This window comes from Plectrocnemia conspersa, unplaced genomic scaffold (assembly GCF_051122295.1).
Source record: "Plectrocnemia conspersa isolate PC_06_02 unplaced genomic scaffold, ASM5112229v1 ptg000007l, whole genome shotgun sequence".
NCBI lineage: Eukaryota > Metazoa > Arthropoda > Insecta > Trichoptera > Polycentropodidae > Plectrocnemia > Plectrocnemia conspersa.
The window spans coordinates 10,117,055-10,132,650 of record NW_028277171.1 but is presented as its reverse complement, the minus strand read 5'-3'; the positions used below and the strand labels follow the sequence as shown (position 1 = coordinate 10,132,650).

Sequence of the window (15,596 nt, the reverse complement as noted above, 5' to 3'; positions counted from 1 at the left end):
TAATCTGCTTGCCAAATAATGCAAACGACTCACTTCTAATAGAAAAGATTCAAAAAAGGTTTCTTTGCTACCCATAGATAAGATAATATAATTATTGTAATGTATGTTTTTACTGTATATAAGATATTCACTATAAGCTGAAGTAGTTCACTATTAGAGAATTTTCAATACCCTATATGTACGACCTAGCTCCATTTCAAACAATTCATTCGTGAGATTTGGAAAATCTTGGTCAATAATAAGAAACATACCACTCGTATATTGTGTTTGTTATCATTTCTACAAAGTATGATGGAATATGATTTCATTCAGTCGCGTTGACGAGCGTATTGCAGAAAACACTGGTAGGGAATATACACAACCCGCAGATTCTGGAAGAATTTTCTTTTTGTTTGCCACCTAATTACCAGTGCTTCCGTTACCTTGTATTATTTGAAGTATCGCATGTAAAAACAGAGTATTGTTTAACTCTACAATTAGCACAAGTCTCTGACTCTTTAACAATTTGTCGGATAGTATTGATTTTCTATTATACATGTACTCGCATTTGATGGATGTATTATGGTCCAGCCATTATTTTACAGGTCCGCCGTATCCACACCACGTACGTTTGTAATTTTTAGAAGATCGCAACTGATCGCAGCAGTTGCAAAATGTTGTTTTTAGTCATATTAATACTGATAATATTAATAGAAAAAAAATACATAATAAGAAAAATTATCAATGGTTTCAAGTTTGCCTAAAATATAATTTATTATATGTTTGTTCACATGTGTCTATATGTATTTAATAATAACAAAATTAGTATTATTTATTATTATTTTATTTTATTTATACTTACTATTATTTGGTTTTATTATATTTAATGCAATAATATCTCACATGCTTGTTTTTATAAAATACAACAATATCTTTAGGTTTCACAGTTCATAAATATTTAGCAATAGACTTTTTTAATTTAATAATTTATTCTGAATACAATATATTTTTAATCGGTAATAAATATAGAATACTTGATTTATTTTTCGTTATTTTTGTGCTGGTACAGTTCTCATGAAAATTATAATTATAATTCCAATGGATCATCTCGGATTATGATTTTCGAGCTTCTTATAATCTCGCGAATATTTCAAGAATTTTAACGTTTATATTTTATAATTTTGTAATATTTCAGAATTTCATATTAAAAAATATTCACTGTTTCCGCATATTTTAATTAAAATTTATTTTTCGCCTTAATACGTTTTCGTGAAAATTACTGAAATTGTAAGTGAAAACTAATAATATTGTTACATATAAAAAATAAGTTTCTGATCATCATACACACATATTTATAAAAAAAGAGAAAAAATGCAGGTATTTTTACCGTGTAGCCTACGTCGTATTCTTAGCAATAAAATAGAAAAAATTCTTGTCACGCGTTTTAGTGATTCAATAAATAAAATTAAGTATTTTAACATTAAAAAAATATAATCAATAACTATTGTAGATCTATAATTTGATACTCTAAAAATTAAAATTATTGTGATTTGTTGAAACTACTAGACTTTAATACATAGTTTATTTATTATATCTACTATGATATATAAATTTATTTTTCTTTACTATTATAACGTATAAATTATTAATACGATATGTAAAATACCTAAAGTAAAAAGTACATGTTTTATTCTAAAATTACCTTCTGAATTAAAAATTTAACCTTTATTTTATAAAATTAATATGATACCTGTTTAAAAATAAACAAAGATTATATTTTAACTTGGGTCACAAAGAGACGGTAAATCAATTATAAAACATTTTTAAGAATATTTTTGTAATTTATAAAATCAGAAATATTTTAATGTTTAAATTAATTTATTGTTTATGTTAATGAAAAGGATCAAATTTATAATCATTGTATATTTATGTATTTATACGTTTCAAAATATTCTAGTGCCTCAAAAACTCACCCGTAGAAAGCGGTCAGAAAGCGTCCTACTTCAAGAACGCTTCCCTGCCAAAGTAGTACCTTCAGGAATTTCTGGAGGAGTCCAGCTAGAATGCGCTGCTTCAGGAGCGACCAGGATATTTTGGAGCAGAGATGGTCATGTTCTTCCACAGCATCTTGCCTCGAGACAAAGCTCCTATACCACAACCCATGGATTGCTAAGATCCTTCCTTAACTTGACCCACGTCACTCTTGAAGACGGTGGTCTTTATTCGTGTACTGCTGTATCACAAGACAATGGATCCACTGCACATTATTCAGCTAGATTAGATGTCATAGGTAAGCTTCATAAAAAAATCATCCTATATTACTCATTATATACAATAATTATTTATAGGAACGCCATATATAAGAAACATGTTACCAGTGAAGGTATTGGCAGGTTCAACTGCATCAATATACTGTCCTTATTATGGTTATCCTGTTAGGTGAATATATTGCTTTTATATAAAATCTTAGAGTGCTTGACAATAATCCAAATTTAATTTTAGTAAAGTGCAATGGGATCGGTCACTATTCAAAGACAAGCGATATAAAAGAAAATCAAAAGGAGTTTTATTAGATGATTCCAGATATCAACTAGTTAATTTCCATAACTCTCATAGGTTGAGAAGGAGCTATTCTCAGGAAGACGAAGGTTGGATGGTGTTAGAGAACGTACCAAGCTCTGACAATGGAGTTTTATATACTTGCACAGTGTCTGGACCCAATGGTGAAATGGCTAAGAGAAGTGTAGAAATTGTAGTGATGGTGCCACCGACTTTAGATGAATTAACTTTTGGTACAAATATTAAAGAAGGTGAAATTGCTAAGGTTATTTGTAGTGTTAAAGTTGGCGATGTGCCTGTGTTCTTTTCTTGGCTCAAAGACGGAGCTTCGATTACTGCCAATCTTAAAATTGAAGAAAGAAACTTAGATTTATTTAGCATACTGTTGATAAGAAATGTTGGTCTTCAGCACTGTGGCGTTTACACTTGTATAGCTGCCAATCATGCTGGAAGGGTCAATCAAACGGCTGAGTTGTTCATCAAAGGTATTGTTAAAGCATATTGTCGATTAAATCTTTGACATAGTTTTAATTATTATTTCAATCAACAGTTGCGCCAAAATGGATAGAAGAACCTCAAAATACGTCAGTAGTAGTAGGAAGAGAAGGGAGTGTTGATTGTAGTGCAAGTGGTTATCCACAACCTCAAGTTCACTGGATGAAGAAAGATGGTAAATATCTTTATATCATCGTAAACTTTTAAAATCTTAATGTTTTATTACATTTTTTAGAAAATCTTGGAATTTGGCGTCCTGTCTTAGAATTGAGAGGCAGTGGTCTTCTAAGTCTTCCAAATGGTTCTCTTATCTTTGAAACGGTGACATTGAACCATGAAGGTCTATATTCATGTACAGTTGATAATGGTGTACCTCAACCGCTCAACAAAGCCATATGGATAGCAATTAAAAGTATTTCAATTATAATATTATTGAAAGTATTAATTATTTTCAATATAACATTATTATTTTAGGACCTGTAACATTCGATGGTACCTCGACTAATATGACGACCAGAGCAGGACATCCTACGACGCTTGTTTGCGAAGCTTCGGGAGATAATCCAATTAGGATCAACTGGAACTTGAATGGAATCTCTATTGAAAATCTTAGAATGAGGTATTGTCTGAGTAAAAGTCTTAGAAGAAAAACTTAATTTAAAACCTAATTATCTTATTACAGATTAACACCCAGTAGCCATCAGACTGTGAAAGGTGCTATAAGCGAGATAATCATCGGAAGCACTGTAGTGGAAAATTCTGGACTATATCAATGCAAAGCGAGTAATCCTCACGGGACGGCTACTTATTCAATCAATCTTGTTGTCAAAGGTATCTATAAATGAAATAGATCGGAACCTTAACGTATCGAATTTTATATAACTGAATCGAGTCACAAAATGTGTACCTTATACAAAATTATAAATAATATAAATATATATATATATGTTATTGTTGAAAAAATGTTTGATTCTCATTGCTTATAAATTCAGATACCCAAACCTTCGATTTCAGACAATTTTCGCTTTCTTTACCGAAACATCTGTTTTAATTTTTAATACGTCACATCCAGAGCCTCCGGGATTACCCATCGAGGTGACAGTCGAATCGCTCCTGGGGAGGACAGTCAGGATTGGATGGCGGACGCCCAGTGGTCCGCAACCGATCGGCTACACGTTGCAGTACACGACACACGACCACACCCCGTACTGGGACTCTGCCACAACCGTAAACATAACAACGTAATGTATATCACCGTCGCTGCCACTAAATTTCGCAATTGCCAAATCGAATCAGGGCATGAGTTGTTTTATTTTCTTCTTACGCTTCGTATCGCACAACAGGTTAACGAGCCAGCAGAGACACCAAGCCGAGATAACGAGATTACACCCAGCCACCTCGTACGCTGGCAGAATTTGCTCCGTGGGAGAGCTGGATTCCAGTCCATACACGCGTCCTTTGATTTTCACCACTCTGGAGGAAGGTATGGATTGGATCGAGTCGAATTTAACCCCTTGACCCTTGTAACGTGACGATACTCGTATATCATTCTGAATTTACAAATGCGAATCGAATATGATCAACTATGTATGGCTGTGTGCCAGTCAAAAGGTTCTAGATTATTTTTATATTTAATTTTAGCTCCTGATGAATCACCTAGTGGCGTGAGTGTGGAGTCTACTTCGAGTCCTGGTGAGCTAAGTCTCACTTGGCTACCGCCGCCGGCTCATACTATAAACGGAATATTGCTGGGATATATTATTAGAGCTGTGCCACAGATTGATGATAAGTCTGGTAAGAAAATATTATATTACACGCACCATAAAACGTACTTAATATTGAATCGTAAGCGGTTTACGCAGTACTATTTGTTTGCATGGAGCATTGTCTCTTAATGGTATCTAAACATTTTGATCGCATACTCTCAAGACATAAAAAATATAGTGCATACCCCTGAGTACCCATGTATATATATATTTATGAATTAGCAGCCTTATTGATGTGTTTGATCATATAATTTATAAATACCAGTTAATATTTGTTCGAGTTACCAAACTTGGCGTACCCAAAAATATCGACATGCGCTATACCACATTCGCAATACACTTCGAATAATCATCAAATATTATAAAATAGTGTTTTTAAAGAACTAAAGCTTAAGTTGTTGCGCAACAATTAGAAACTGTTTTTATGGGTGCCTCCGTAGTCTCCAGGCGTCCCTTGGAGACAAACGGTTTCATTCTAAATTCTGAGCTGGATAAGTCGAGCGAAGAGAGAAGCGGCTTCTGCGATATTTGATGGGTCGGACTTCTTTTAATTAAGGCCTAGGTTAGGGCATTCAAATACCCGGCCAAATTCATTACCCGGTTCTACGTGTATTTATCGGAAAAGAACCGGGTACCCGGTTCGGTTCCGGGTAATTTTTGTAGGCCGTTAAGAGTCTAATTTTTATTATATTTGAATCTTTGATTAAATATGACGTGATATATTTAATTTTACTTTAATAACTAATATCATTTCTTTTAAAATAAGGTATTGAAATAAAATCAATATATTATGTAATTATTAATACTATACTCAATCGAAATATTTTTACATTTCATCGTTAGGTACATATATACATATACTTACATACTACATACATGTGTAACAGTACAAAACCGAAATATTTATTTTAACACATATTGGGCAATAATATTACAAATTGCACATGAAAAATACCAAGGAAATAAATTTTATTAAAATTATAAAAGAAATTAGATGATTGTATTTATTATATGTATTATATGTAGGTTATTTTAGTGATGTTCTTTTTGTAAAAAGTCGTATTTTAAAAACACTTACGAATCTAATGTGTTATATTTTCACCCTACAACGCATTAAAATTTATTTTTATTTACAACTGCATCCTTTCAAAATAATCCTTATCTATGCATTCGCTTATCTCGAAATCTATAGGCCGCTAAGTGCTGTCCCTTTTTTTGTCGTTCAAAGTCGTTAGTCGTTTAAGAACGCCGATTCGGCTCTTCCATTTAATTTGAAGTAATGGAAAAAAATATTTAAATTAAATAAACCGGATACCCGTCAAAAATTACCCGGTTTTTGGTTCCATGAAAAACCTGGCGGGTAACCGGGTACCCGGTTCCGATTCTACCCGGTTCGAATGCCCTAGTCTAGGTTAAAGAGCTTTCGGAGTTCGGATGTCATTAAGTCTTTAGTGTTAGTTCCAGTGTGAATGCCACTAGAAGAAGTCTGAAAAGACCTCAGAGAAGTTCTCATAAGAAGGTTCTGAGGAGATTATTTGATAAAAGATTTTTTCAGAAACAAATTACCTTTGACTGCTAGACCTGGAACGGCCAAAACAGTAGAAATCGTATACACTAATTTTAAGGAGGTCTTCGAAAAGGTTTGTCATTGGATATTAGTAAAAAGTCTACGATCGCTCATTACCTATGGAGGGCAATTTCAAAAAAATATTTCACCCCTTCGGGGGGTTCCTTAGCTCTTAGCTCTTCAATTAAGGCAGTTGCAAATTCCAGTTTTCTTCTGAATGTTGCTGAATTAAATTTGTTTAGATGCATTCGATCTGTTGCAAGATGAATTTTCGTCAACCGTCTACCCTTTAGTGTCGGAAAGTGTAAATTTCCCAATCTTATTCGCCATCAGATTATTCTTACGATACTTTCTTAGTATTGCATCTTTTATATCCATCGTTCGCGAAAGATTTGACGAATCGAAGATGAGAATAATTAAGAACCAACTGTGTAATCTTCAGAAACAATCTCTTAATATGTTAACGCCCGTCAAAGAAAGTGGCTCCAAATTACAAATATTCGTAATTTTTAACTATTCGTAAAGTATTCTTTAGGTTTTTTATATTTTAATAATAAACGATCAATTATTTGATTATTCGAAAAATACAGTTTGAGTAATGAATACAGATTCATTTATACATAATATATTTATGTGTTACCAATAAAAATAAACAATGTAAATAATTTATATTTTTAAAATAATAGATATTGCAAAATTTTTTACTATTTTTTTTATTGCTTTTGCCGAAAAGAATGATTCATACTGTTATAAAACTTACTTAAAACTTATATTTTACGAAAATTAGATTAAGTAGATAATGATATGCAAATAATGCATTTTTTATATAACAGTAACCAACGGCTTGCCGATAAAGTTATAATTAATAATACATAACTTTTTCACAAATAAATATAATAATAGTATTGAATCGGGGCTTTATTTTATTTTTATTGCAAGGCACTAATCCTATGATTAAAGTATCTCAATTTTAATTAAATTATGCGTACCTCATTTTTACACGCAATTTATAAAATACTTCACATTGTTGTTAATTTGAAAATATGTTAAGAATCTTAACTTAAAGCTGATTAATAACAAAAACATCCTTGAACCATGTTTATGTAAGCTGCAATATAATTTTGTATATATTTATATTTATGTAATTTTATATAATTATTATTTAATTAAAAATTCTATCCAAGAATTATATTAATAATTACTTTTAGCAGGTTTAATTTCATCTTTATATTTAAGACATATAAATTTGCTTAACGTATTTTTTATAACACAATAATAATAAGAAAATATGAACATGTCTGTATTATATGTCATAATTGTATGTGATATTTCAACTAATATGATTTACTAATACACTTAATAATTGGACATATATTTTTTTAGAAAATAACATACACGTGAGAGAAGTGCGAGCAAGTCGCAAAGTACCTATGCAAACAGTCGTATCTGAGCTCCTTAAGAGTACTAGATATGCTATTACGGTAAGCTGCTATAATAGTGCCGGCCAAGGGCCTCCTTCAAACATCGTATACCAACAAACTCGAGGAGGAGGTATTTATTATACGAAATGTTATATCTTTTACTGTCTTATATTCTCTATATAATTTTACATTCTTTTTTCAGTACCTGAAATTGCACCAACGTCCATCGAATGCGTCGGAACCTCTTCCACTTCAATGAAAATCAGTTGGCAACCGTTACCGAAACATTTGCAAGGCGGAGCTATGCTTGGATATATTCTAGTGTACATGTCTCAAGGTAAACTCCTAATTAGGTTTATATTAATAAATAAATAATTTAATTATTAATATTTCTTTCATAGACGGGTATAGAAAGAATCATACCACGATTCACAATGAAGTGTTCTTGAAAGGACTTCAGAAGTTCACCAATTATACAGTAGAGATTGCCGGATTTTGCTCTCAAGGTTTGGGGCCACTTTCATCGTCTTTGACGTGCTCTACAATGGAAGATTGTAAGTAATATTTTTTTATATTATTATATAATTTATTAAATAATTATATTAAACTATGTTTGCAGTACCGAGTTCCCCGGCTAACGTTAAAGGATTAGCTGTATCTTCGGATGCTATTATCATCAGTTGGAAGCCTCCATTGCATCCAAATGGACATATAATGCATTACACCATATATTTTAAACCACCGATCAAGTACGTTCATATTTGGTATAATTATATACACCACATACAAATTTGTGTAAAATTCAGTATTTGGCGTTGAGATACAATCCATTGCATTGAAACGCTATTTGAAATTGCTGAGAGGTGGTGTCGACAATCTGTCGATGCTCAGCAATTTTCAGCTGTGAGTTCTTTGAATCCTTTATTCTTGCCAATTGTGGCCATTACATCAACTCTCAAGAACGCTCCCATTATACGATTCACTGAACGCCACCTCTATATATAAATAGAGGTGGGTATGTAACAGTCCTACTGCCCTTCATGCGAAACCCTAAATTAATTATAAACCGCTAATCGAGGCAGTTGTCAAAGGACTACTATTAGATATTTTCATTTCATATTGTCTAACATAATTAATTTTATGTTGAACCTTTGCTCCATAAAATAATTGCTTAGCTCTGAAACACCTACATTATTATATTGGATTTTCTATTTAATAATAACGATTAAAAACTAGTTGTGTTTTAACGCATAGTTTTTCTTATGAGTCTGCTCCAAGTTTGTGCAAATTATCAGCTTCAAACTGTTATGACCATTCAGATTACATCTGATCACTGATAATATACCTCGGTTAATATTTTGTCAAATTTAGCACTTGTTCCAAGAACTGATAAATATATTGTACTTATCTAGCTATTATTATATATACGGCAAAGTTATTTAGTTATAAATTATTATCATTATGCAATAATTTAAAAATACATACAATTTCTGTAATAACTACAATATTTTGTCTGCATCTCATACCAATCCAGTGGTCTCCAAAAATCAGGTTAATATCTAGATTTCAGACGTCTCAACTAGAATAGGGTTAACGTGAAGAGGGAAGCGGCTGCTTTCTCGTCCTTCTAAATATCAGTCAAAGCTTGATGCGAATTTACAAAGAGTGATCCAACTTCACTTTTTAAACTTTAAAAAAAATAATTTCAAATTTTTTTACTAATCGAACATTTGATGTATTTCATTGATTATGAAAAATAATATCAAATTAATGGCCGCCTCTAAACTTTTGGCAACAGCCGATCCTTTCGATATAATTTTCAATTACTTTTTCGTAAATTTCGGGCGTTATCTCGGCTATAACTTTACTACTGTTTGTTTTTATGTGCTCTGACGTTTCGGATTTGTCGGCGTTAACACGATTCTTAGCGTAACTTTACAAAATAAATCCAACGGCGGTAAATAACATGATTTTCGCAGCCAGTTTATGTCACCAAAACGTGAAATATTGCAACCTGAGAACTTTTCACGTCAAACATCCATCGTTGCACCCAATGTGTGAAAAGTTGTGCCGTTTTGCTGGAAGCACATGTTCTTCCTATCAATATATTTGATTTCGTGCCAAAAATATTCGGTAATCATGCGTCTATAGCACTCACCATTGACTGTTACAGTCCGACCTTCATCGTTTTCAAAAAAGTAACCCCTAATGACGCCGCCTGACCACAATGTGCACCAAACAGTGACTTTTGGACATGTAATGGTCTCTCGTGAATCACATACAAATTTTCTTCGCCCCATATGCAGCAATTTTTCTTAGTAACATACCGAGAGAGGTGGAAATGTGCCTCATAAGAGAAGATTTTCTTTTAAAAATCAGCATCAACTTCGTGCTGCTCTAACACACAATCTGCGTCAATTATTTCCTTTCCATGGTATCTGGGCTTTAATTGTTGGTTATCTGAATTTTATACGGGTATAGTTGCAAGTCCAGATGCAAAATGTGCCAAAGTGAGCCATAAGAAAAGCCCAAAAGCTGCGAACGCCGACGAACCAGCAATTCCGGATCTTCAGCCACACTTTCACTTTGCTCAATTTGTCAGCCCGGCTGCGTTTATTATTGTGACTCATTGGGAGAACCCGCGAATAAAGTTGAATATATTGCTAATCACTATTGAATACTATTTTAATAAAAAATAATTTTATTTAACATTTAAATTGTATTATATTATTTTTTTACATAACATATATATACAAAACTTTTTTTTTCAGAGGGGAATCCAAAAAGAAGTATAGAGTACCTAATAGTTTCACTTCCAAAGCAAACTTAGGCTTTGGAATCGGTAAAGAAACTATGGTCCAACTTTTAAGACAGCTCCAATCTGGGCAACGGTACGAAGCGTGGGTCACAGCAAACACAGGAGCCGGGGAAGGTGAACATTCTCATCATGTATACGCCGAACCATCCATTTCAGGTGGTAAGACACTCAACCTAAAAAAATATTCTAAATCATATATAAAAATCTATATGTAAATGAATTCTTTAACATGATTCATAGTAACGGCCGGTGTAGCAACATTAGGTGGTGAGCTATGGGCCGGTGCTGGACAGATATTGACTTTGAACTGTTATGCTGTTGGTAATCCTCAACCGTCCACATCTTGGTATCTCAACAATAACGATATACGAACTCACCCTAGATTCACCATTGAAAAGGACGATAGCCTCAAAATTCATAGTACGCATTGCTTCATATGAAACAATCTAATAAGAGATATGAGATAAATCTCAAACTCAACTTTTTATAGATATCGATACAACATTAGAAGGGAACTATACATGTCTAGCCAAAAATCTATTTGGTTCAGATAAAGTGGAATATTCTGTAGGAGTTCTAGCGCTACCGGCGTCGCCTATCTTACATGTTACTCCAACTTCTGATAGTTTAGTATTGGAATGGGACAATCCTACTATAGAACTTCTACATCCACCGCCACGAACGAATCGATCTACAAAAATTTTAGGTACTGATATATATAAAATCAGCAATCACCAACACTGAAATGGAGCGTTATATAATATAACATTTATTTCTTAGGATTTTTAATAAGCTGGAGAGAAGTAGGAAATGAATGGATGGATGAAAAGGAGTTAAGCTTAAATTTGCTCACGCATACCATGCGTAATTTACGTTGTGGTACATCGTATGATATTCGTTTAACAATTAGAAGTACAGCTGGAAATTCAAAGTCGAATGTCGTACAGTCTCGCACAAATGGAGAAGGTAATTGTAACTTATGAATCGTTTCAAGAAGAGAGTAGATTTAAAGTTTTAGTGCATCTTTTATAATATATAATTGTTTCATTTAGTTCTAGTATCTCCAATCGGTAATGAATGGATTTGGAGCAACGCCACTCACATTTGGATACAAATTGATGCTTGGGAAAAGGGAGATTGTGGTTCAGTGAGATGGAGTGTTGATTACAGACCGATACCAACCAAAGCCTGGTTGATTCCAAATTCTGTACATGTAAGATTTTATTACCATTTCTTATGAGTATAATATTTAAATTTAATTTAAATATTACTACTACTTTATTACAGAAAATTGATACCAAGAACCAGCTGTTATTGGGAGAATTTCAGCCTGGACGTTGGTATCAATTGAGAGTTACGGCTACTAATGCAGTTGGAGCAACTACTACAATTGCTACAGTGGCTACTAAAACACTATCAGGAGGTAATTTATATATTTTTTATTAATTAGTATTAAATGGTTTGGTATTGGTAATAATATTAACTTTTGTTACTTCTGATATTTACTTATGTATTGTAATTTTATAATTTACTATGTAAGTGTATCTTGAAAGAATACCTAAAATAATTATATTTTATTTGACACATTTATAGAGACATTCACATAATAATATGACACGTACACTTGACGTAAATTACAGTTATTGAAAGGTTAAGTTAGCTCAACATATACTTTTAATTAGATTCTGGGAAAATTAATAACAACTTTGAATCATTTCTTTGGTCCGTTTCTTCTTTTTAATCTTAATTTCCTATAAACATATCTAAAATATTTCAAAATAATAATCAATAAGTACGGATCCACCACGTCAATAAAACTACTAATTGTGTTGATTTACATACCTAAAAATCACTCCCATTAAGAAAACATAGACACATTTAAAAATAGTTCGTCTCTTTTTCTCTTTTTAAAAGAAAATCATTTCATCAACTCTGACGTTACGAGTTGAAAGTACTGCGGAGGTTAAACTTAATTGCCAAGAATAGCTCTGCACATTTACAACCCAAGAGTGAGCACTTTTGTAAAACGGTTAGCCTCCGTACACTCAGACACTGCACCGCCACTGAGCAACCCAAATGCTACGCCTCCGGTGCTATCAGCATTTGAGGCCGGAAACGAGAAGAAACTAAAGGACGACTCCTAAACAAATGGTTTCGTTAATAAATCACAACATTGACTCATATATGTATGTATATAAAAATGTAAACCATAAATTTTTCAATACTAAAAGTTGCTTGAATTACATCTCTTTAAGATGAACAGCAAGTACCCAGTATACACAAACACTGTACTTTGGGAGGGTGAAATCCTTCATCGTACAATACGTTAAATATTATTAAGCGCTTGTCAAGATTCTCTAATATTATGTTACTTTCTAGGAAGTTATATTAAAAATATTTATAATTGATTTAGATTTTTCAAAGATATTCTATAAAATTCCACAAGGTTCAGAGATAGTTCAATATACCATAAAATTTTCTGATACTGTCAAAAGTTTCTTTGAAAATATGCCCAAAATTCTTGAAAAATATTTTCAATTCAAATCACTACTTCTGTCCAAACCACTAAGTACTACATTTATGTGTAATATATTATACTATGATGTTGTTATTAATATTAATTTATTTTTCAGAGGAAATCAATCCATACACTGAAACATTGGATACGAGCATGCTGATAATTGCTTGCAGCTCAATTTTGCTTTTCTTGTGTATGATAATTTGTATATTTGCTGCAGTTCAAAGGCATAGGCATAAATTATTATGTGGATCTGGAGGTGGAATTATTTATAAGGAAAGACACAATTCAACTCCAGGATGTCCTCCTCCTCCGCCACCAACTTCAACAGTGCCAAATTGTCCGAGACTCTATTCTTCGCCGATGCCGATGAGGAAACCTAGTAAACAAAATTCTGAAATGTTTGAAATAAGTCCATACGCTCAATTCACTATGGGCTTTCAAACATTTGGACACGTAGACAATCAAGATAGACCTGGTTTTATTAAGAATAAGCAAGGCGTCTTCAGTACAGGTATGAAAACATTTTTCATTATTTTATTGTACATTTATTTACACTTTCATAATATGTTTTATATTATATATCTGTATCCTCTGAAAGCAGCTCTCATAATAGCATTGGTTTCACATGTGTATAACTAACTGAGTATACCATTTCTTAGAGACGGTTAAGATTATCGAGAGAGTTTTATTCCTAGTTGTTTATATTCGCTAAGTAAGTCGCCTGTCCAGCAAAGTGTATACCTGTATAATTAAAACCTTTATCTTGTGAAACATCCTTGATGTTTAACCTAACATTTGGTCAGTTTCCTCTCCTAATGATGATTGATATTTGAACTCAAATGTTAGTGCCAAATCTATTTTTTTTTATTCAATTTTTCATCAGCACTTATTCGGTGGTATCTAAGAGTTACATTACCCAGTTATTCTATTTAGTAATACTATAATTTATAACCATTAATTTTACAATATTTCCAGAAACAAGCTTCCAAATGGGTTCAGAATCTGAAGACAGTGATAGTCTATCTAAAAGTGCAACAATTAAAACTGCTCCTCGAAGTATGACCAAACAATATTATTTTCTTAAATATTTATATGTACATACTATATTTCACTGAATGCTGTTAAATTATTATTTTACAGAAACATGCAGAGTACAATATCATAGGTAACAAAAGAAACATATCAAGAGTGTACATTAGAGGAGTGCCAAAAATATGAAGTGATTTTTTACTAACATAATAATAAAATATTATTTAAATATATTATATTTATTTACATCATTTATAAAAAATAGAACAATAATCACTCATCATTTTATGTAATACATATAATTAATCAATGAGTATAATAATTATGTAAATAAATTAAACAAATTTACTTCATAATGTATGAAACATCAGTAAAACGACGATCATATTATAATATTTTAAAATCATACCTATAAATTTATGTAATAATTAAACTGTTAAAAGTATAATTATTTATTACTAAATATAATAGATTTTTGTATTTATTGTATATATGTAAATAATCCATATTACTAATTTGTGATAATATTAATGTTATTTATATATTAATAGGGTATCAAATGTTTATATTTAATTAAAATAAATGTTTTTATTGTGTTAATTAGTTAAATATATTAAAAAAATAATACATATACATAGATTTTATTATTATTATTTTTAGAACCCACCTTGTAATATACATATATTAAATAGTGTTTTGTATTTTAAAATATATCATGATCATTTATGACTTAACAAGACTGTTTAGAATTATTTTAGATAAATTTAATGATGATGTGTCAGTAAAAATGTTTTTTCTAACTTATTGCTCTTGTTGAATAATTTATTTACATGACATGAAATGTACTTTGTGTTGCGATATTGTATCATTTAAAGTGCTATCTTTAGAAGTGTATATCATTATAATATTGTTTGTCTATTGAAAAAATAATAAGCAGCACTGAACTGATTATTAAAAACTGTACCAAGTACACAATAAATAATTGAATGCTATCTGTGTTTTACTAAACAATAGTATTTTCTAGTTTATATTATATCTAATATACATATATATTCAATATTTGTTTAACTTTCTTGAGTTTGTACTTTTAAATATACTACACGTTGATTATAGCTTAATATTTTCTGGCGAACTGTGACTACCATAATAATTTATGCAACAAGAATACCCGTCAACAAAGTCTTAACATTTAATGCATATTTTGATCTCGACGATGATTATACAGAAGTTCAAATTTAAACCATATTTATGGATTGTGAAAAAGACACAATTCATGACATTTAAGTATGAAAACTTTTTGATTACCTTTTAGTTAAGTTATTTAAGGGATGGATTTCAATCAGTGAGTAATGTAACTACCTGATAAAAGATTATTTCACTCATTCTGGAGTTTTGCAAGGTTTAAACCTGGGACCACCGTTGCGTTATATACACATAGTCA

General features: G+C 31.5%; 1 protein-coding gene across 1 annotated transcript in view; it reads left to right on the top strand.

Moving 5' to 3' along the window:
- LOC148233898 (cell adhesion molecule Dscam1-like) overlaps positions 1–14,526 on the top strand; it is a 182,333-nt gene extending 167,807 nt beyond the window's left edge. Inside the window, exons 5-27 of the mRNA XM_088188970.1 lie at positions 1,937–2,269; positions 2,328–2,418; positions 2,482–3,023; positions 3,089–3,208; positions 3,269–3,445; positions 3,508–3,652; positions 3,716–3,864; positions 4,106–4,274; positions 4,377–4,516; positions 4,675–4,827; positions 7,750–7,917; positions 7,990–8,124; positions 8,189–8,341; positions 8,407–8,536; positions 10,559–10,764; positions 10,846–11,025; positions 11,096–11,311; positions 11,386–11,571; positions 11,658–11,818; positions 11,893–12,028; positions 13,239–13,637; positions 14,102–14,182; positions 14,267–14,526. Of these exons, the coding sequence (XP_088045096.1) occupies positions 1,937–2,269; positions 2,328–2,418; positions 2,482–3,023; positions 3,089–3,208; positions 3,269–3,445; positions 3,508–3,652; positions 3,716–3,864; positions 4,106–4,274; positions 4,377–4,516; positions 4,675–4,827; positions 7,750–7,917; positions 7,990–8,124; positions 8,189–8,341; positions 8,407–8,536; positions 10,559–10,764; positions 10,846–11,025; positions 11,096–11,311; positions 11,386–11,571; positions 11,658–11,818; positions 11,893–12,028; positions 13,239–13,637; positions 14,102–14,182; positions 14,267–14,295 (4,199 nt within the window). The 3' untranslated portion in view covers positions 14,296–14,526. The remainder of the gene's footprint in view (positions 1–1,936; positions 2,270–2,327; positions 2,419–2,481; positions 3,024–3,088; positions 3,209–3,268; positions 3,446–3,507; positions 3,653–3,715; positions 3,865–4,105; positions 4,275–4,376; positions 4,517–4,674; positions 4,828–7,749; positions 7,918–7,989; positions 8,125–8,188; positions 8,342–8,406; positions 8,537–10,558; positions 10,765–10,845; positions 11,026–11,095; positions 11,312–11,385; positions 11,572–11,657; positions 11,819–11,892; positions 12,029–13,238; positions 13,638–14,101; positions 14,183–14,266) is intronic.
- The last annotated feature ends 1,070 nt before the right edge of the window (positions 14,527–15,596 follow it).